The sequence below is a fragment of the Sturnus vulgaris genome, chromosome 10 (genome assembly GCF_052056855.1).
Source record: "Sturnus vulgaris isolate bStuVul1 chromosome 10, bStuVul1.hap1, whole genome shotgun sequence".
Taxonomy (NCBI): Eukaryota; Metazoa; Chordata; class Aves; order Passeriformes; family Sturnidae; genus Sturnus; species Sturnus vulgaris.
Genome location: NC_142252.1, coordinates 13,704,287 through 13,725,238, shown reverse-complemented (window position 1 = coordinate 13,725,238; position 20,952 = coordinate 13,704,287). Strand labels below are relative to the sequence as shown.

Here is a 20,952-nt window from a genome sequence, read left to right as displayed (position 1 = left end):
TTAACTGAGCTGAGAAACAAAAGAGGAAAACCACTTTAGAATAAATCTGTTACTATACATGCTTGGATTTGATATAAATTGCTATAGAAACAAAACATATTGAAAAAAAGAAGCATAGAGGAGTCACCTTCCTTATTTCTGCAGACAGTGACCATGATGTTGTTATGAGACTCAACCAGTTTGTGCAGTTTAATGGATTGCTATAAATTAAAGAAGAACACACAAAAGTGTTACATCTTACTTACATTATGCAATTTGTCCACTGACAATTATTTCCTTTTGTTATTTGTGGTTATGAGAGCCTTCAGAAACTGGGTACTGGCTCTACCAGGAACTAAACAACTACACAGAGAAAGAAATTCCCCACCCTAATTATGGAGAGCGTAACAAAATATTACAAAGAGAAGCACTGGAATGGGGAAGGGAGGATGTGGGTAAGGTACCACACAGAGATTATGACGACTAGGAGATCAGGCCATTGCACCTGCTACTGCACAATGTCACAAGACTAAACCTCTGAGTAAGTCTAGCAGCATTGTGTGCATGTTGTAACATGCTGGCCTTTCCCAGACATTAGAAGTAAATCTGCCTCGTGGAAAATGTGAGATGTCTCACCTTTCTAAGATCATATACAGTCAAAAATATTGAGAGGAGAGACATGATTATGATGGCAGTGGCATACTCCATATAATCTTCAGCAAACCACAGACACACGCTGAACAGCTGGAACACGTAAAATGGATTTAGGACCTGTTTGGAGATAAAGCAATAGTAAAGAGCTGGCCACATTTAAATGGCCCCAATATACCCAGGCAGTCCAACCTGTTAGAAAAGGTCTGGAATAAGAGACATTAAGTATTGTGACTTCTGACCCCCTTCGTAATTTTCTTAGCAGTCACTTTAGTCTAATCAGATCAGACCATCTTCATCTGACAGAAAGGCCAAATAATATGGGCCAATGGGATAATTTTTGGGATGTTAATGACTCAGCCCAATCCTTGTTTTGTTTGCTTCTTACAGGACATGTAACAAAGGTGAGAGAAGAGTAGATTGTGCTGTGAGCATGGAGCTCACATACCATAAACACACTGCCACAAACACCCTGTTTAGGGCACATATAGGCTGTTCCTGTCTAAGATAAGGATAAAGAGATATTGGTGCTTTGTGAGGTGCTGTGCCCAAAATCATGAGCTCATTGAATCTCTCTGCAGCTGTAGGCATGTACCAGGTACTGCTGGTCACTTAATTTCTGTAAATTAATAGACAGCCCTTGTCTGGAAGGTTTGATTTCCAGTGCAGCTTGGAAACCTTCAATGGCCCTCAGAAGGCAAACAGAAAGAGCTCCCTGAACACAGGTACATAGAAATACCCAGCAGATACACAGGCATGGGGATGGAGGATAGGGAACAAGGAACAATGAATGAATTTATTATTATTTCATGGAGCAGCTTTCAACAGGATTTGAAAAAGATGTGCTTGAAGAATGAGTAGTGGGAAGTTAAATCAGATAAAGAATCAATTATATGCACACATGGCCTCCCAAGCAGCTTAGAATAAAAGCAACAGAAATGCTTAACCTCTTTGATGAGTAGTTTCCAAATAGGGATCACTGGAACATCAATAGTGTTTGGCCCACATATAACTCTCCTGTACAGGATAAAGATACATCACTCACACATAAAATAGTGACAATGTCACTTGCTCAAGAAAATGCAGATTTCAGTAGTCCTGAGAGTTTCTTTTGATCCCAATTTAAAGGCTGAGAGGATATTTCCTCAAGAAAAGACATTTAAATGCCCCTACAGTGCTAATGTCAGAAAAGATGTCTGTACCAGTGACGTTTACTTATGCAGACAAGAGGTGTAACACAATCTATTAGACAAATGTTTGCATCATACAGAAATTACTGTGAGACACCATAAACAAAGGAATTCTGCATCTAAAACTAAATGATCCAAACCCAAATAATTTTGCAAAAAATTAAGAGTGATTGGAACATAAGATTTGACATGAGCTAAGGTTCAGTTCAATGAACTGAAGATTAATTATCTATTTAGCAGTTTCATAAATACATGTTCTGTAACTTGCTTAATGATACAGTAGTTTATGAGAATAAGTTCAATGACCAGAATTAGTCAATTTGGGGCCTCAGTGAAGAAGCAAACACACAACTTAGCTGCACTCTTTCACAGGGACTTTCTGTTACTCCAAATAAGAACTGCTTAAAGTTAGTTACGGGACATAGTTGTTTCTTGATTGAGAACAATAACAGTGATGAACATTGAGACACTTCAAAGACTTTGACAAGGAATAAACAACATTCTCTAGCCCTTTTCATTCAATATTTCTATGCACAGCTGTTTCATCTAAAATTATGTGCATATTAATAAATACAAAAAAAACTCCTGGGAAGTGCACCAACAGAATGAATTTACATCTTTTGAAATCCATATGTTGAATATTCATGTTTTAAAATGTGTACCTGACATTCTGTTCATTGCAGGTGAGACCAGAACCAAATTTATCATGTATTGCTGAGCAAGTGTAGTGGTCTTCTAGGACTCTAAAATAGAAAGGGAGTGTTTTCCTTAGGACATTATTCACAAAGATGCTCGACCTCCTCGGAGACTTGTGCAACCAGTGCCATGAACTCACCCAACTTTCTGGAACTGTTTTTCATAGATATTCCAGACATAGCGGATTTTTTGCACTTGTATAGTTTTCACCTGGAAAACAAAACAGGGACAACAATACATGCAACACAGCAAACAAAAATACTCTGAGGCTTGCTCACAGAACTCATCTAGGCATCCTCACAGGGGTCAAGTACAGATAAAGGGAAATTTGTGGGGGCAAGGAGGGAGACAAGACAGGATTGCGTACACTGACTCCCTAGTTGAATTACAGATTGGGATCCCCACCTCAGTGCAGGTTCCAGTAAGCTTTACAGATCTTTAGGTCAAACAAGTCTAAAGCAGTGTTCTTCGTGAAGAAAGGAATAATCTTCACTCTGATCTCACAGAATGAACATAAGAGATTACTGATGCCATGGTGGGTATACAAGCAGCTGGAAAAGCCTGTTTTCAGCCAACAGCTGCCTTGTCTTCTGTCTGGCTTTGAGGAAAGCAGGGGCCTTTGGGCCATTTCCAAGTATGGTGCTGAGTCCTTCAGCTAAACAGATGTGCCAATAGACAAGAAAGGCCATCCCAGGATACTGAGTCACTGCTAGTGCTAAGCCCTTGCAGAGCAGTTATCCATTAGGAACACACGCTGTCATTTATAACTTGCAAGAGGAGTCTGTCCTGTCCTGTCCAACAATAACAAAGCCTATCAGAGATAATGGCACTTACTATCAGCTGGCAGAAGGCAGTGCTATACACCTGTACACATAAGTGATAAAGAAATCAGCTCCAGGGAACTCTTCCCTACCCAGTGCAATAAGCATTATTATAGTCCAATGAAATCTAGACCCAGCTCATGCACTGACTCAAAATGGAGCTATAACCACAGTCATTAACTTAAAAATAGGTGTGAAGTCAGAATTTCATGCAATAGGAGCTGCAATATCTGCAATGCTAAAAACTGGAGTGGGAAGCACGGGACTCAGCACCCTGCCAGAAGACGTCCTTAGACAGTTCTTGGGCACTACACACAACTCTGTGGACTTAGAGAGCTTAAATGGGAAAAACACTTTATAATTGACTTATAAGTAGAGGCTTTTGAATTGCTAGGGAAGGGTTAAACTGTTCTCTCTTTGCTGCTTTGAAATTTGGTCTTTTCTATCTAGATGTTTTGATTGATATGAAAGTGGTACTCAAAGGGCTTATTATTTGAGGCTATATTTGGCTTTTTTATGCTACTAATTTGATCCTCAAAAGAATGTTACAGACCTGCCTCCACTTTCTTCATATTGTGCCAGTTGATTAAACTAGTTGGCACTAAACTTTCCTGTGTACATTAATATATGTGCACAGTGGAAATAGCAACAGCTTTGCTCCGCTGAAGTTATGTTTATATTGAAATTATTTACTAAAAGTTGTTGTAGATATAAAAAGGAATTCTAGTAAGTTAGAAATGTATTTCCTGAAAGGGAAAATAGTCTGGATTCCTCAGTGTAGTGCTCTAGTATCTATAATCAAGAGCCAGATATTAGCAAATATGTCATTTTGCAATTCCTATTGCTCACACAAACTTAACATGTAATGCTAAGCCAGGCACGTAACTGAACTGGTACATGTTTTAGACATGGGATAATTACATTTACTCAGTTCATGAGGGACTTTGAGATCTGCTTGGATCAATCCATCCTCTACGTTCTCCCCAGTGTCTCCCTGGGATCTCAAATCTATGGAACTGGCAGAGGTCAGGTCACATTTTTGCAAGAACAGTTAACAGTGGCTCCTGTTTACCTGACTCCAGCAAATGCACTTCAAAGAACAAATTGGTGCATACAAAGGAAGGGAAGCAAAATGTGTTGATGAAACATAATATTGATGTCACTCAGGCACTTTTCTGTTCTATTCCCCATTAGCTGCATTCATCCCTGTTTTCATGTTACTGGGGCAGCTCGTTCAGTTCTGCACAGTCTCCTTTCAGACACACAGACACCCCAAAATTTCTGATTCTTATGCCAAGAATGTTTTTTCCCTTTGGAACTCTGATTCTCCACTGCCAATCCCAGTCTCTGAAGCTCTCCTACTTACAATACAGGTTTTCCCTCAGAAATAGTGAGAATTCTCATTTCATAAACCCCTTCAGAAAAAGAGAGGATTTTTATAGAGGTGAGTACTGTTGAGTACAGTTCTCTTCTTTTTCCACAGCTCACTGTGCTCCTCAAGCTGCAAGATTCTTAGCTGGATGTGTTTCACAGCTCACTTTCACTCCCTGAAGCATGGCTGAGATTTGCCATCATCTCCCAGATGCTGCAGGGAATACTTACTTGCAAACTTGGCTTCATTATGGCTTTGCTGAAGATTGAGTCTTCCTCAGTGGCTAGATAATCTGATCTACTTTTTATAAATGCAGACACCGAGATCCATGTCACAGTCTTACGAGAATAAATCCGAAAATCATCCTGAGTACAGAAGATAAGTGTTACAATTTGCCCCAAACACAGACCAAATTCACTTTCACTTTGGAGTCAGTAATTACAGTAGCCTTTCTAGAGCACTACTCTGGCTTTTTTTAAGGATTAGCCAACAGAAGCCTCCCAACACTTGTGACTTGGAGAAAAATCATTAGAATAGGAACAGAACCACTGTCCTGTCAAAATGTGAGTACTGCAAATACTTCAGCAACCACAGGTCTGGTGTTTGGCTGATAAGGATGGAATGTGAACACCCAGGTCAAGATCTAGGACAGGCAAACACAGGGCAGGCACAGGACAATCTGAGATGCAGTGACCTCGCTGTAAAGGGAAGATCAAAAGGAACACAGCGCTGTGCTGGAAAATGGGTGTTTAGTGCCAGTGACTTTACAGTCACTCCTGAGTTAACATTCATTTCAAGACGTGTGTCAACACTTACAGCACCTTAGACAAGCTTTTACCACAAACTGAGTTCATGACCTTCCCATTTTTTCTAAAGTAAGTTGAACATTAAAACTGCCTGATAACAAGTGTTGGTAGTACAGTCTGAGAGATTGGAGCAATTACTGTAGTGAGTAGCCACACGCTAAGTTTCAGTCCCAAACACTGAATTACATGCATTAAGGCTAACTATGAGACTGACTTACATTCTATGTGTGAGCAGTTTTGCAGTTATGAAACTTTAATTGAAAAGAAGAACAGTAAAAAAGATTTCTGTACCAAATATGAGTCATTTGGAATAGTTTAAGTGTTAAAAAATAAGTTTAATAATGTTTATATATCTTATTTGCCCACTTTTCTACTTAAACTGGTCTTTTCAGTAGAATAACATTTATTTTCTGATATTTATCTTTAATTTACATTTCAGAATGAGTAGACATTGGGATGCAGATTGAGATGGGAACCAGTGAATAACACAGGTGCTCATCATTTGAACTAAAGTGAATCAAAATTCAATAACAAAAGTGAGTTAATAGGCTCTTATACTGCAAATGCAGAGATAATGATGAATTAAGAACTAAGGTTTTATGTGAAGCAAAAGATAATTCCAAGGATCGAGCTGATGAGATTACTTGTATCCTCATTAGCAGTAGACATCACATTTGAGAACTGATATAATCAGAATATAGCAAAACAAAACAAAACTGTCATTTTAACACAAAGAATCACGAAGGAAATCTTAAATTTCAAACACTCAGAGCATATTTGAGAAAGCTTCTTGATAACAAGAATATACAATATGATTCAATTCCTGTTTAATTACACAAAGAATCATTTAAAAACTAATTTATTTGAAAAGTGCTTGGCATGGCACATCTTTTTAAAATTACTCACAAAAATAGGTAATTAATAATGCAAACTAAATTGGAGATTAAAAAGGGATATTAAGCCTAATATGATGTTTTTAATAAGAAAAAACATACCCCCAGACTATTAGGATGCAGATTGTTTAATTATAAAGTGTTCAACAGGCAGATCTGTGATTTTCAAAACCTGGGATTTTAATTGCATGCTGCTCTGCTCATTTAAGAAGGCAGCTGAAACACAGAGGCAGAAAGTGATCTATTTTGCAATAGCAAACATTGAAAATGCCATTGTTCAGGAATCTTTGAAGCAGAGCAAATCAAATTTCTGGAAGTAAACCAACCCTGCCAGCTCCTGGAGTATTCAGGCTCAGATGGGACTCAGACCCAAGTTTCAGTTCGCTTCTTTAGTGTTGCAGTAGCTTCCATGAAATAAAACCAGAATTTGCATATGTTGCAGTGCTCCAGTACAGTCCTCAGCAGACAGAGACCTGTGTCAGGAAACTACCAGCAAAATATACCAGCTCTGAAAGCATTAACTGCACGATTACAAGCTTATTGAACATGGGGAAGGGCTGATGGAAAATGGAAACATAGAGCCAAGAAAACAAGCAGTGTAGGCTTGGCCTCTTCTGCATACTGATCCCTCATGACACACTTGGACACTTCTGGGGACACTGCTAGACAAATCTTTAATTTGGCCCAGTAGATAAATTTTGGTAGAGAAGGACACCTTCACCAGAACAGCCACGTGAGGGAAATGAGATCTGCTGGATACTGCCAAACAAAGAGATGCTTTAGAATCTGGATCATGATGCTACAAAGTAGAAAGCACAGGGATGGTAGAAGGGAAGAGGAAGAACTGAGAACAAACTTGTCTTGAAACCACAGATACTATGGGTTTTATCACCCCAATATCTTTCAGCTTGTCTGATCAGCCGTTACCCTCCATTCCCATCATCATCATACACATAATTTGTGGAATACTTTGAAATTCTTTAGATCAACAATGGTACACATAAGACATTATTGCAGGAAACCAGCAATGTAAGAGATTTCAGCTAACTGGACACCTTACAGTTAATTCACCTTCCAAATAGCTACCTACTAGGGACTAATTAAAATATTAAAGTAGGCACCTACTGTTGTTCTAAGCAGAACAATATCTGCTTCTTCCAAGCTGCATCGGATGCAGTTTACCCACACATCCCACTCTGGCTTCCAGTAGAACAGCAACCTCAGAGCCCCAAAGGACAAGATGTATCCAGCAATGCACAAAGCCTTTCGACAGCCTTGAGTTTTGTAGCCAAATATGTCCTGTACAGGAAAGAAAAGACAAAAATCATTACTATTTCTCCTGAAGAAATGCCTGGAGTACTATACTTTCCTGTCATTCACTGCTCTCTCATGGGTTCTGTTAGGTATGGAACCGTGAAAAACAAGCCATAGAACTTGTATTTGGCTACTTTATGTGTCTTAAGCATGATTACCAAAAATTTGCATCTTCAAAAGAACTTTTAATCCACCTTCACAAAATCCAGATTGCTGTAGCCTGACCATTAGTTTTATGTAGTTGTGAAACTCGGCATGAGACACTGTTTTGTGTGTGCATGAGAAGGAATGATAGCAAAATACAGAGGTTCAAACCTTTATTGCAAGTCAGGAATTCAGATTTGACAGCTAGCTTTTTTAAGGGTCAGACAGCTGCAGAGTTTAAGTACATTTGCACCAGGGGAATGTGAGTGATCAGTGCAGAGCTGCTGCATAAGAAGGGCTGCTCCTCTGCTCTACCAGTGATCTGCACTAATGCACCTACACTTCAGAGACTCAGCCAGTGTCTCTGCTTGGTGATGAATGACACTGTGTGCCTGCACCAGCTGAAGCTGCTGTGCACAACTTGGCACAGATTTGGCTTTTGTAGCTGTTGCCATCTTCCATGACAGCCCCAGTATGGGAATTTTGGAGCTTGCCAATGTGCCATTGGCCTAACATATTAATAATAATAATAATAATAATAATAATAATAATAATAATAATAATAATAATAATAATAATAGTTAGTAAGAACACCTAATGAACACTTGCAGAATGTTTTACATGTTCAGAGGGCCAAAGGAAGCTACTCATTTTAGTTGTATGAGTAGGCATTATTATTTCATTTTTAAAGCTGGGGAAATTGTTACAGTGAGGCAAGGTGACTTGCCCAAAACATCAAAGAGGTGTCTGTCAGCATTACATTTCAAGAGCTTCAGGTCTTGGTACTGTGGCCAAATTTCCTGGCAGGGACTTAGCAAACTTGAAATTAAATATATACAGTGAATTTATGCAGAAAATGCAGCCTAAGCTAAGATGGGAGATTCCACGACTGATGCAATTACATCAGGTGACCAGGAGAATTTGCTAACATAAGGGTTAAGGTTCCTCAATTCCCTTCTTCCAAGTATATCTGCAGCAACTGTGCAATCTGCTTCTGAGGATCAGATATCTGCAACTGCAGATATTGCAAGATCCATTTAAAAGGTGAGAAGAAAAGGCAGTGTAATTGTAGGGATGACTAATGCATAATTCCTGGTTCTGCGCTGGTGTCTTTATTGTTATGTGAAATATAACTACAGGGCCCTGCCCTGTGGTTCCACACGCTGCCTCGGCACACCTGCTCTGTGGCATTCTCCAAAAGACATACTCCATCATCCTAGGCAATCTCCAAGAAGTTTCTAAGGGGAAAAAGTCAGCAACTGGGAGGAAAAGTATGGTAAACAACACAGGAAAGTGGCCTGCACTGCACAGAACCTGGTTATAGCACCTGTGAGATATATACACAGCATTTTCAAAGGTTTCTATAATCTCTGAGCAGACCAAGAGAATAAGGCAACTCTGCAGCTGGTAGAAGGAAGCCCATGGAGGACAGCAGACAGGCAAGGTCACTAGGAGGTAGTTGGTGTGGCAGTCATGTGCAATTAAAATTCACATGCTTCTATAAAGGTAAAGGGTCTCCATTCAATTCTCTCTAGCTGTAACCTTAACAAAAAGGTTAAACTAATAGTGCCAGCACCAGCATACAGAATAGTACATAAGACAATGTGAACTTCACAGCAATTGCTTACTAGCAGGTTCCAGGTGCTTGGATCTGGACTTCACAGCTTGTCAGCAAGACAAAGGATCTCCCAAGGAGACAGAGATGCCTAAGGGAAGAACTGTTAAAAGAACACACCTTCCGACTTCCTTCAGTATATGGCTGGACCTGGAATAACTGGAATAGTATTTTTTAATTGGGATGGGCATGAATATCAGGGTGGGGAAGAACAGGATTGCTGCTGTGTGCATCTTGCTTCTGCCCATGAATCACTCCTTTAATTTTCAGTTTTTGTGTCTTACACCCAATGTCTGAGAAGTCAGTAAGGCTGTACTAATAGAATTAAGAAGAGAGAGGGTGGATGCTCTACACATGATTGGCAGTCATTTGGGATCATCTTCTGTTGCAAGTGCTCTTCTCCACTGAAATGGTTTTCCAAGCCTGATACAACAACATAACCAAAAAACTACAGCAAACTCTGTATTTCTCTGTATTTTTGTCTAGGAAATCATGCACCAATATATGCAAAGTAGTTTCAAATCAAAAAGTGATTTGAATCTATAGATTCCAAGACACTCCCCAGAACCAAGCATGCATCAGTATTCCTCATCTTGAAATACAGAAGAGAAGCAAACAAGGAAAACAGCGCATCTTGGAAGAAAAGACCATGCTCTTTAAGATATTCATTATGCTGTGTGTGGATCTTGCTGCTTCTCACAAGGGACTTTTCTGAGACAGACAGAGAGACAGATAGGATGAGGGATACCATTGAGCTCTTCTGACCCTTCGAGGGCATGATTTGCCATATGAACAGAGAGTTGGTTCCAGTTTGTTGGTTCATGTCTTGATGAGTGTGACATTTCTGAATAAAGCTGTTTAGGAGTTCTACAAGGACTTAGCTGGGAAAGAATAAAGAATAAAGAACAAAATGTTAACTGATGCATCTGGATGTCCATGAAGGAATCTATTGCCAAAGCAAATAGTTTACCATGGTTTGAAAATGTCTGGAGCGGGTCACCTGGGCCACGTCACTGAGAAGTAAAGCTAGGCAGGGAAATAGACTGAGCTCCAAATTTGACTTGTGCCAAAGTTCCCTGAGCCAGAACCTTTCATGCTTAACTTCAGTACAGAATGTTCTGTTAAGCTGGGGAGGTTTTTCTGGCCCTATGCTTTCAGCTGGAAAGATTATAGCAATGAATGCTGCATTCATAAAAAAAAAATAATACATGAATAACTCCTTCTGAAGCAGAAACTTCTCACTTGTCAGATAAGTAAAAATTAGATTCTTTAGAAGAATTCTCAAAACTATTATCTTCCACAAAGAAGGTGAATATTAGACCCATAACAGAGGTATCCACCATGTGCATGAAAAAAGGAGGATCAGGCACACACATGGCGCAGGTTTGTTTAGCCACATGAACGACTTACAGTAATTAGGGTTTAGAAATTCTTGAAGCCTTATTTAGGACTCACTTGGCATCTGCTACAAAGATCTCCAAGCAAATGCATGTCCACTATGGCAAACAATACTTTCAAGGCTGGCAGAAGTCCTGGTGAGAAGATCGCAGTGAGAGCATGTCAGGTTAGTTTTATGTTGTTAAGGATGTAACTTTTGCTGTGTTCCATTTTGCTGTGCTGGTGCAGACATGCTTCTTTTGGAGAGGGTCTGATGAATACAGATTTGCACCATGACAACTTTTCTAATGCATGAACAAGTTTTTAGAGTTCAATGAGTGCATTTGGCATACAAAAGAGTTCACAGTCAAATAATCTGGGTTCTTGAGTGCACCAGACTAGGAAATAGTGGGAAATAAAGTGAAGATTAGCTGTCTGTAAGATTCCAAAGGTCTCATTTATCTCATAGGAGGAAACACCAACTACAAAATAAGCTGGTATACAGTGTTCATCTCATCTCTATAGAATAATTTTTAATAAATTCTAGTGCATAGTAAAATTTTGTTTCCTCATCTGTTAACATCCCCTTTTTCTTGAGACTTGCAACAGTCAGAAGAGTGACTGTAAAAAAGTGGTTTGACTTGTAAGTGAAGGGTCTAAGAAGGGGCCAGGATTATTGGACAGAAAAAGCTGCCAGACCTGCTCAGTCGGCAAGTAAGGTTCTTAGCTGCTTTTACAATCACACAAAGCCAGCATTCAAGGGCTTATCACTCTAGTGTCCAGCAAGTCTTTGTTACTTATGTTTGAAAGAAAAATTGCCTCTAACTGCCAGGTCATCTGCACAGCAGAATTTAAATGCACAAGTCAAACAAATTCAGGTGAAAACAAAGCCTGTAGCTACCATCAGGGAGAATAAACAGTGGTTGTGAATGGTCATATTTCTGGCAACCCCAACACAGGTACCCTATTATGAACAACCTGTTGCTATAACAACAGATAATAGGATTAGACTTGAAAGACTGGCAAAGTTTCACAAGCAATTTAATAACTGAATCTCATTCTCACCAACCTGAACCTGTTTCAGAAATTTGTTCCTGTTCTCTCTGAAACCAGCATTGACATTCACTATTGTTCCATTAGCAACAAGATTGTACCTTTCAGATTTTATTTCAATTTTAAAACTTACATTTTTCAAATTCAAAGTTATAAAATGTAACAGATTCCTTCCATAACTGTGGCACCTCAAAGGAGGCAGGCAGCTGCCAAGATGCAGCAGTAAACTGGGGTTCACCAGCTGACTGACTGCAGCTCTCCCATTCCTTCAGCCACAAGCAATGGGGGAACACATGCTTAAGACAGGCTGCTGGCAAATCCTTCCGAAAGCAGCAGCCTGTCAAAGTCTATCACAATCTTTTACTCTGCAAGACTTAAGCTTTGCATTTTAGGTTTTGTGCAAAGGGAATGATTATTCCCAAGCTGTGCAGAGAACATCAAATTGGCAGAGAGCATAAAGATGTGTTTTCCTTCCTCTTTGTATTCCACAGTAAATATACTTCTTCTCAAAATCTTCAAGCATATTTTTCTGAAGGGAAGCATAGTATTAGCCCTCTCTGAGGCAAGCTGCTGTGTCCAGAGTTCTCTCACACTAATAAGATCTTTCTGGTACTACAAATGGTTATGCAGAGAGAGTTTATCTCATGCTCTGAATATACTTTGTTAAGTTTTAGCTGCATAGCAGAAGAGTGAACTTTCATTCAAACAAATGTTCTGCAGCAATTGTAAAGTAACCCCAAAGACACATTCAAAGATATACAGGTTAGATTTCCTAAATCAGAGTGATTACTCTTAAATCCAGAACTATCTAGCACCTCAGCTGTACCAAGAAATGGAAATACAGAAGAAAACTTCAAAGCATTTCTTCTTATTAGAGTTCCCCAACTTTCCTCAGCAAATTGGACAGCTGGTTCAACAGATGGAAGCATTGCACATCCAGAGTTCAAATTAATTAATGCATGCTTTCGGATTACTTGAACTATTCCACTCTGGAAGAACTGGCACTTGCACAGTGTCAGCTGTTACATTATTAGACCAAGAGATCTGATCTTGTTTGAGAAGTCAAGAACTGCTTGTTAATAATTTGGTTTCAGGTAGATTCAACTGACGGTTGAAAACAATATCAAAAATATTTTTCATGGCTTTGAATTTTAAAAAAAGTAATTCTTTTTACTTCACATATTCTTCTTCACTCCCCTGCTTAAAGAGAGCCTTCTTTTTCTTCACAGCTGCTCTCATTTACATACTACTTTCTTTTTTCCTTTCACACAAATACACACATTAGCTGTTCTCTTTTTCTATACACACGTTGCTTTTTTTCTCATCGTCTTACAGTACCTCATGCATTCTCAGGGATATCTTCCTCTATCTCATACTTTTTTCACTCTTACATCTATGTAACAAACACATGCATTCCTGCCTAATTTAGCTTAATTTGGCTACAGTTTTAATTGCATTTTCTACTCAAGTGCTTCACAAGTATTTTCTCTTCAATTTCCATTTGGGAACCCCAGGTGAATGAGCACTGATCATACTCACTGAAGGCATGGAGAGCATGGCAACTGTCACACACTCTGGATTCATAGTGAAGACTGACTCAACACTGGGCACACACAGCAGCTCTGCACGGAAAACCTCAGATTGACAGTGCAGATCCCTGAGCACCGGATTCAGCACACATGAGCTCAGTATGATACTTGTGAGAAACAAGAACATCTTTGGGATAACTGGCTCCATACAAGCACAGCTTGGGTGTCTCAGCAGTGCATAGCTGGAAGTGAACATTCAGGGTACAATAGTGTGATTGTACACAGCACCAGCCAATCCACTTAAACCTAATTAGCTCCAGCTCAATTCTGGCATTGCTAAGAGACAGCACCAATAGCGGTGAGAGCGGGACAGGGTGTTTATAGTCCTAGAAGGACAGGGCAGGGTGGAGCAGAGGCACAAACCCAGCAGTTGTTTGGAGCTGGGGAGCAGTGGCACATCAGCACCAGGGCTAGAGCCAGGAGCGGGGTGCTGCCAGCAGGTTTAGTAACTGGGCGGTGGAGCCAGTCGGGTTCCGCATTGCACCGAGCTAATTAGTCCCCACCCTCGGAGCCAGTGCCTTGTGCTTCCTGCACTGCTCGGTTCGTGCTGCTGGGTGACTCTCTACTGCATTCCCCAGGTTTGTATTACGCAAAATGTGGCATCTCCCCTACCCTACATGGCCGAGAGAGCTGTCTGAAAATCCACATTTTTCTTTGCAAGATAACAGGTATCCATGTTTGCACATGACACAGGCTCTTTCACTGGAACAGGAATCTCAGACAGGAGATTTTGAAGACTTCTTCAGGATTTCTGAAAGTGAAAGTTGTGTCACCTTGTAAGTGACTATGTTTCAATAACTTTGCTGTTGAAATCCTGCAGGCACTCACAGCAGCGCTCCAGCGGCTTTGCAGCACAGAAATTTTGAGAAGCACTGCATTTACCAGATATGCCTAAGAATTGTTGTTGTACAGGTGCATCATGGATCTGACATCTCCAGCAGAATGTGTTAGAGGGACAGAATCCATATGAATAGCTGACTCATAATACACAGTAATGCCAAAGCAGCTCAGAAGCACTGAATTCACTTCAATCGTGCATTAGCATTGCTGTTTAAGAGCAGTGCCATGCCAGAGATTTTGTGTAAACATAAGACTTATTTCCAAAGGTTACAAAATGCATGCAAAGACATTTCTCCCTGGGAAACTCTTGAAAGAAATATAGTAGTTCTGTATTTAGGAACCCTAGCTTCTGCAATGGTGTTGGCAATTCAACAGACTGCATTTGTCAGTAATTTATGCAAACATAACAGGTGTTCTTATGTTTTGGAGAAAGCCAAGGTTTCCAGTTCTCTAACTGGAGCTTATCCTGGAGATCCAGCTCATAAACAGATGAGGATGCCAGTCTTGCCCATCCCTCAAGTTCATATTAAACCACCTCCATCTAGATTTGTAACATCACATGAATAATCTGTTAAGCCATCATCTCCTGTTGGAGGGGATAACTGGTTAAATCCAACAGACACAACCAACCTGATTTTCTTTCTGCTAAAATAAATATATCCCTTTTTAACTATGCTTCTACCAAGGAAATACCCCAACTAGCCATAACTCAATTGCAATCTGTAGCATTTTATTGTAGAACACGTGCCACCTTCTGCTTCAAGCTGAGAAAGACCTAGACAGAGATACAACTCACCATTTCATTCTCTTCTCCCTGGTTAAGCTGTGCATAATGGTTCTTGGCAGGATTTTCCCCCATGAAATGACCCTCTGGAGATTTTCTACAGCACCCTCAGGACAGGTCTTCAGCATAGTATGCTTGAACTCCTACATTGAGGAAGTGCTCTAAGTACACACCTTCCTTATAATTCTGATGATGTTTGAAGTAGGGAGCTCCTCCCTCTCTGGGGTTAGCAGGTAACACTTTATCCCTCCTCCCTCCATTCTGTTGTTGGAGTTTTGCAATTGTGAGGGTTCATGCAGAATTCACTCAAAAATAATACAGGAAAGAAAAAGTTCAATCTTACAAGTGTTTGCCACAATATGACTCCAGAGCATAACTCTAGTAAGTGCAAGCAAGCACTGTTGGCACAAAACTTTTAGGGGAGGGCAAGAGGGGAGTATTTTTCTTCATGAGATTATGGAATCACTGGAGACCAGGAGTGTGTCCAAAAAAGAAAAAAAAATAGGCATTGCTGTTGTTAACACTCTTAGCAACCAGTCTGAGCTAAGTGTCCAGCAGTGATCCCCACATATGCGGTGGAAAATAAATCAAGCTCTGGCACTGTAAAAAGGGGCCCCAGTTCTGCAGCTGGATTTATGAACTGACTGTGTGTCAGGATTCAGCAGGTAGATCTGTAACCAGAACCTTTATTCATTATTGAGAATATCCTCATAGAATGTCTTCTGACCTCACCATATAACTTTGGGAGACATCACTGAGGTTATTTACTCACTTCTGGGGAAAACTGGAGTTTCCCACTGTTATCAGTAACCTGGATAAGATGTCTCTGACCTTTAAATCAGAGCCAAAAGGAAGCTGGCAGGAAAACAACACTGAGAGTTCTACCATCTTTTTTTTTTTTTTTTTTTTTTTTTTGGCTGCATTTGCTGATTAGTCTTGTGATTCATTCCCATTTCACTACTATTTCCTTGTACTTCGCTACTTTTTAAGAAGTTACACAAGAAATATTTTAGGAGTGAGGTCAGGAAAGGCAAACCTGTTCTTCCAGCAAGTATGTTAAAAAAACTAAAACATTATTTCTAGGGTGACTGAAACAAATCCAGAGGTATCAAGTTAGCTCCTATTCCTCAGCATTTTGCTGCCATAAGGCATGGACTTGTACCAGTCCATATCTCAAGCAATAGGAAAGACCACTGCCTATCCTCCAGTGGGCAAGCTCAAACAAACTGAAACAGAGAAATGCAAGAAATAGAAAAGAGAAAATGAAGGAATTAGGTCAGTTAATACGAACGGATGTGCACCTATACACAGTACAGGGACAGATGTGTTTGAAAATGCTGGTGATAAGCACTGGAGCCAAGTTGTTTTGCCTTGACACCTACCTTGACACTTCCCAAAGGAGCCCAGGGCAGAGGCTGCACTGGCAAGAATATATCTGTACGAAGCTGTGTAAGGGTGATTTATTCCACAAGATCAAGGGGGAACAATGTTCTTTCTAGACCCAACTTCAGTGCTACCCTCTCCTTCCTCCCACTGCAACTTGCTCTGAGCCTCTCAAATTACCATTTTATTCTTTTGAGACCAAGCAAAGGGAACTCCAGTCATTATAGGAGTGTCACAGTATAAACTAAAACTTCGAAAGAAAGAACATAATAAATTCCATTTCTGATAAACCTGATTACATGGGGAAAATGAGCATTGCTATCTAGAAGCTGTAACAGACAGGAAACAACTGCAAAGGTACCTTTTTTAAGGCAGGCTGATGATTTTGGGAAATGATTCATTATTTTGGGAGGTGCCAGGGGTGAAAAACAGGACTGTCACACATGCCTTTTCTGCCTGGTCAGCTTTTGCTGCTTTCCCAAACATCACCCTTGCTCTTTCTAGTGCCTGTAGCAGATGATGGTGCAACACGGGTCCTTGGTTGCACTGGCACAGAGATGAGAGATGCAGAGATCCCACCAAAGCAGGGTCTCCAGGGAAGAATAAAGGCTCATATAATCTTTTCACTATTTGTAGTTTTATTCCAGCTCCAAGGTGTTCTGCACTCCTAGAGAACACTCTTATAGGAGTATTTATACCTTTACAAATGAAAATGAAGCAAAAACAGGTTAAAGGTGCAAAACGTTAATTATTTCCATAGTCTGACAATCTATCACACATCAAAGTGTTAATCTAGAACCAAAGAAGATGGTTTGTTCATTTCAACAAAGACATTTGCTCATTTTCTTAAGCATGTTCACCATCATCTGGAGAAAAAGCAGCCTGAAGTGGAACCTTTAGTTATGTAATGCTCTCTACTGTTTCGAGCAAGAATTACATAGTATTTATTCATAAGAAGTTATTTGTTAGCATGTCCTATAGAGTATTATCATTAATATTTTTAAATTGAAACTTGCCTTAAAAATCATACATAAATTCTAAAAATAACTGGTCAAGCTAAAATATAAAAGCAAAGTAGGATTTAAAATATAGTCCCTTAAACTTATAAATAAATAGTCACAAAGTAGGCAAGCAAGAGACAAAAACACATGCCTCATCTCATCCCATCCCAATAACTTTTATCTCAGTGCTGAAAACACATGTATATATTATGTCATCCTTATGCAATTTATTTTGCTTTGAAAAATCTCACAGTATAAACAGAAGCCTGACCTCTAAAGCACCCCAAATTTCATTTTCTGTTTCTCAGCCTGTGACATCCAGTTCTGGCCACATTATAGAAAGGAAGCAGTGAATCAACAGGTGACAGTCCACAGGACAGCACCAAGAAGAATGACAAAGGAGTTGTAGAATATGGAAGAGGTACTTAGTGTTGTTATATCTAAAGAAAAGGAGACTGAGAAGAGTCATGGCAACAGTCTTCAAACACGTAACTGGAGAATATAATACTATCCATGTCCACTGTGGACATGTTACAAGAAAGATTCAGATCAGGCAAAAGGGAATACTTTCTACTAAAGTTAGCAAGCACTGGCTTTGCCAGGTGAACACTCCAATGTCTGTGGTCTTTAGGGACAGGTGTGGCACGCACTGCTCAGACATGACCTAACCAGAGGTGATCCTGTGTGAGGGCAGACGGATGGAGCTGATCAACTCTTCTGGTGCCTCCTTTGCCTCTTGTTTCAGTATGGCCGGGAAAAAATCCCAACAACTCACAGAAGCCGCTGGGAAACACCTTGTGTTTTCCAGCTTTCAAGGCAGCGCTGCCACCCGTGTCATGCACTGCCCAGACACAACAGCTGGGGACTCATCAGAATCCTATCTGTAATAGCGTGGCAGACCCTGATACCACCGGCCGGGCTGGGCTTCACCTCAGCACCGCTCCAGCCCGGCCGGGCCGGGCCGAGCCGCGCTGGGGAGCCCGACAGGGGCCAGGGGCACAGGGACGAGGCCCCGAGGCGATCACTGGGGTGTGAGGGGGCACAGAGCCTGGTGTGGGGGATCCAGGACCACGGGGTGAGGGATCCATGATCCCGGTGCTGGGATCCAGGACCGCGGGGTGAGGGATCCATGCCCTAGACGTGGGGATCCGTGATCCAAGCGTGACAGATGGATGACGCCGCTGCGGAGATCCCCGATAAAAGTGTGACAGATCCATGATCCCGGTGCAGGGATCCAGGCCCGCAGTGTGACAGATCCATGATGCCGGTGCGGAGATCCCTGATCCAGGTGTGACAGATGCACGATGCCGGTGGGGGGATCTCTGATCCAAGTATAACAGATCCAGCACTCCCCGATTCTCCGCTCCTGGCCGCCCGGGCCCCGCGGTGCTCCCTCTAAACTCTCCCTCCTTCTCTGCCGCCGAGCCCGGAACCTTCGCGCAGTGAGGCGCGGTTTCCGGTGGGGCAGGCTGCGCGGACCGCTGTGCCCGGAAGCGGCCGCCCCTGCCCTTGCCCTCAGCCCGGCCGCGCTCCTGCGGCTCCCGGGCCGCTCCCGCTACCTGCCGGCCTTTACGATGTGGCGGACGCGGGCGGCGGCGGCTTGGTAAGCAGGATGGGGCCTGGTACCCCTGGCGGGGGAGGCGGGGCAGCACAGCGGGTTGGGGTGCGACGTGCAGGTGCAGGTGCGGGTGTGAGTGGCGCAGGGCTGGGCCTGAGGCTGCTGCAGGCGGCAGCCTGGTACCCCCGGGCTGGGCAGTTTCCCATCCTCCAGCTCCCCTGGGACCTAGGGGAAGCGGTGTTTGTAGAAGGGAGCTGCTTCTCCCGCATTCTCGCCCTGGGGTGCTCGAGGCGCCTTGTCTCTCCCAGCAGCTGCCTTGCGTTCCGCTTGTTTTCCACCGTTCTGCTACACCATTCCAGGCTGGAGCAATGACCGTGAATGGTGGATAATAGCACGATGTTCCTTGGCAAATTTCATAGAGTCATGGAATGGTTTGGGTTGGAAGGGGAACGTGAAGATGATCTAGTTCCAGTCCCTCTTTGGGAGCAGCAGTAGGAAAATAAGCATTACTGAATGAGAAAGAAAATGCTGCCGTGCTTTTTGTTGCGTTTGCTTTGTAGTCACAGGCATAGCAGGCCACTTCTTTGTGTTTTACCAGACACTTATAATCTCAGTGTAGGGTTGCAGGCCTATAATCAGGCAGAGCTACTCGTGTCCAGAAGGATAGTTTTTGTTACTGTTAAAACCAATGTTGCAGAGGCTTGAAATTTGGAACTCATTAAGTACTTCATTTAATAGCATTGTTCTGCCATCCTTTTCAATCTGGCTGTACTTTTCGTTGAAGATCGCAAGGTGATTTTTTGGTCAGTATTCATCAGGAGGCCTAGCAGCAGGAGGAGAGAGGAAATAGAAAATGAAAGTTTTGGTGTGATGGAGGAGTAGTGAGGGTTTTAATGAATAACAAGATTTCAGATGTGCAAGTAAAGCAGTTGACTTTGAAATATGCAATAACACCCAAAAGGAAGTTGTGGATTGAGGTTTTGCCAGACGACTGTAGTGGAATTCAATTTTTCCTTCAGTGTAAACACACATATTGAATACTGTAAAACACAATGTGTTCTAAAAGAAAATTCCCTGAGAAGAAAGTCACATAATATTACACAAAATGCCTTTAGCCCAGGTGAAGATGAATAGTGAGGAGTGACTGCCATGGTATGTGCCACCACATGGTCTCTACTGAAAATAATAAATATCTGTGAAATGGTAATGACTGCAAAACAAAATAATAAACAACCCAATCATTGGCATGCTTCATACAGGCTTATCACACCCTAATTTAAAAACCTGGCTTCAAAACTGGGAAAGAAGACATTTCAAGTGTGGAGGCACTTTTGTATTGTTTCTATTTGTAGTTAATTTCTGAGTCTCTTGTAATTCCATGTCCAAGAAGAGAAATGATTTACTGGTTTAGGAATTGTTCTGTTCCTACTTACTATTTCTAGATTCTAAGTTTCTTATTGCCAAAGCCCAGCCTTGTAGAGATAGTTTAGTGTAGCAGCACAGGATGTCCTTCACAGCCTTAGTGACTTAGGAACAAGGACTTTCAGAGCAGTCCCTGGAGTTCCTTTGCTGAGTTTTCCATTGCACTAAAGGAAATTTCTAAACTTATCTCAATGGCAAAATTGGTCTTTAAGAGAGAAAAATGTCTGAATTCTGATTTTTAACTCATCTTCCAAAATCTCAGTTTCTGGATTAAAAGTCATTTTTATGACAAAGTGTTTCACTTCTTCGGACATTAAGAATGTGCCTGTCATCTCTAGTACATTGAAAATCTTGAGGCAAAGAACTGTACAGATCATAGAGCATGTTATTAGAAATTATTTTCTACTAAATACGATTCACTATTTCTTGTTAAAATCTGTTAATTTTAAATGTTTTAGGATTAT

General features: G+C 41.2%; 2 protein-coding genes across 5 annotated transcripts in view; one reads left to right on the top strand and one right to left on the bottom strand.

The window, feature by feature from the left end:
* Positions 1 to 15,199, bottom strand: part of ATP13A4 (ATPase 13A4) — a 37,183-nt gene extending 21,984 nt beyond the window's left edge. Inside the window, exons 1-8 of the mRNA XM_014888843.2 lie at positions 15,137 to 15,199; positions 7,534 to 7,707; positions 4,940 to 5,074; positions 2,656 to 2,726; positions 2,483 to 2,563; positions 1,578 to 1,647; positions 616 to 750; positions 128 to 200 (exon numbers count right to left, since the gene is read on the bottom strand). Coding sequence (XP_014744329.2) covers positions 128 to 200; positions 616 to 750; positions 1,578 to 1,647; positions 2,483 to 2,563; positions 2,656 to 2,726; positions 4,940 to 5,074; positions 7,534 to 7,707; positions 15,137 to 15,199 — 802 coding nt within the window. The remainder of the gene's footprint in view (positions 1 to 127; positions 201 to 615; positions 751 to 1,577; positions 1,648 to 2,482; positions 2,564 to 2,655; positions 2,727 to 4,939; positions 5,075 to 7,533; positions 7,708 to 15,136) is intronic.
* A 3,781-nt stretch (positions 15,200 to 18,980) lies between these two features.
* The window catches only part of OPA1 (OPA1 mitochondrial dynamin like GTPase), a 51,065-nt gene continuing 49,093 nt past the window's right edge, over positions 18,981 to 20,952 (top strand). For all 4 annotated transcript variants that reach the window (XM_014888842.2, XM_014888840.2, XM_014888841.2 and 1 more), the window contains exon 1: positions 18,981 to 19,111. In XM_014888842.2, the coding sequence (XP_014744328.1) occupies positions 19,083 to 19,111 (29 nt within the window). In that variant the 5' untranslated portion in view covers positions 18,981 to 19,082. The remainder of the gene's footprint in view (positions 19,112 to 20,952) is intronic.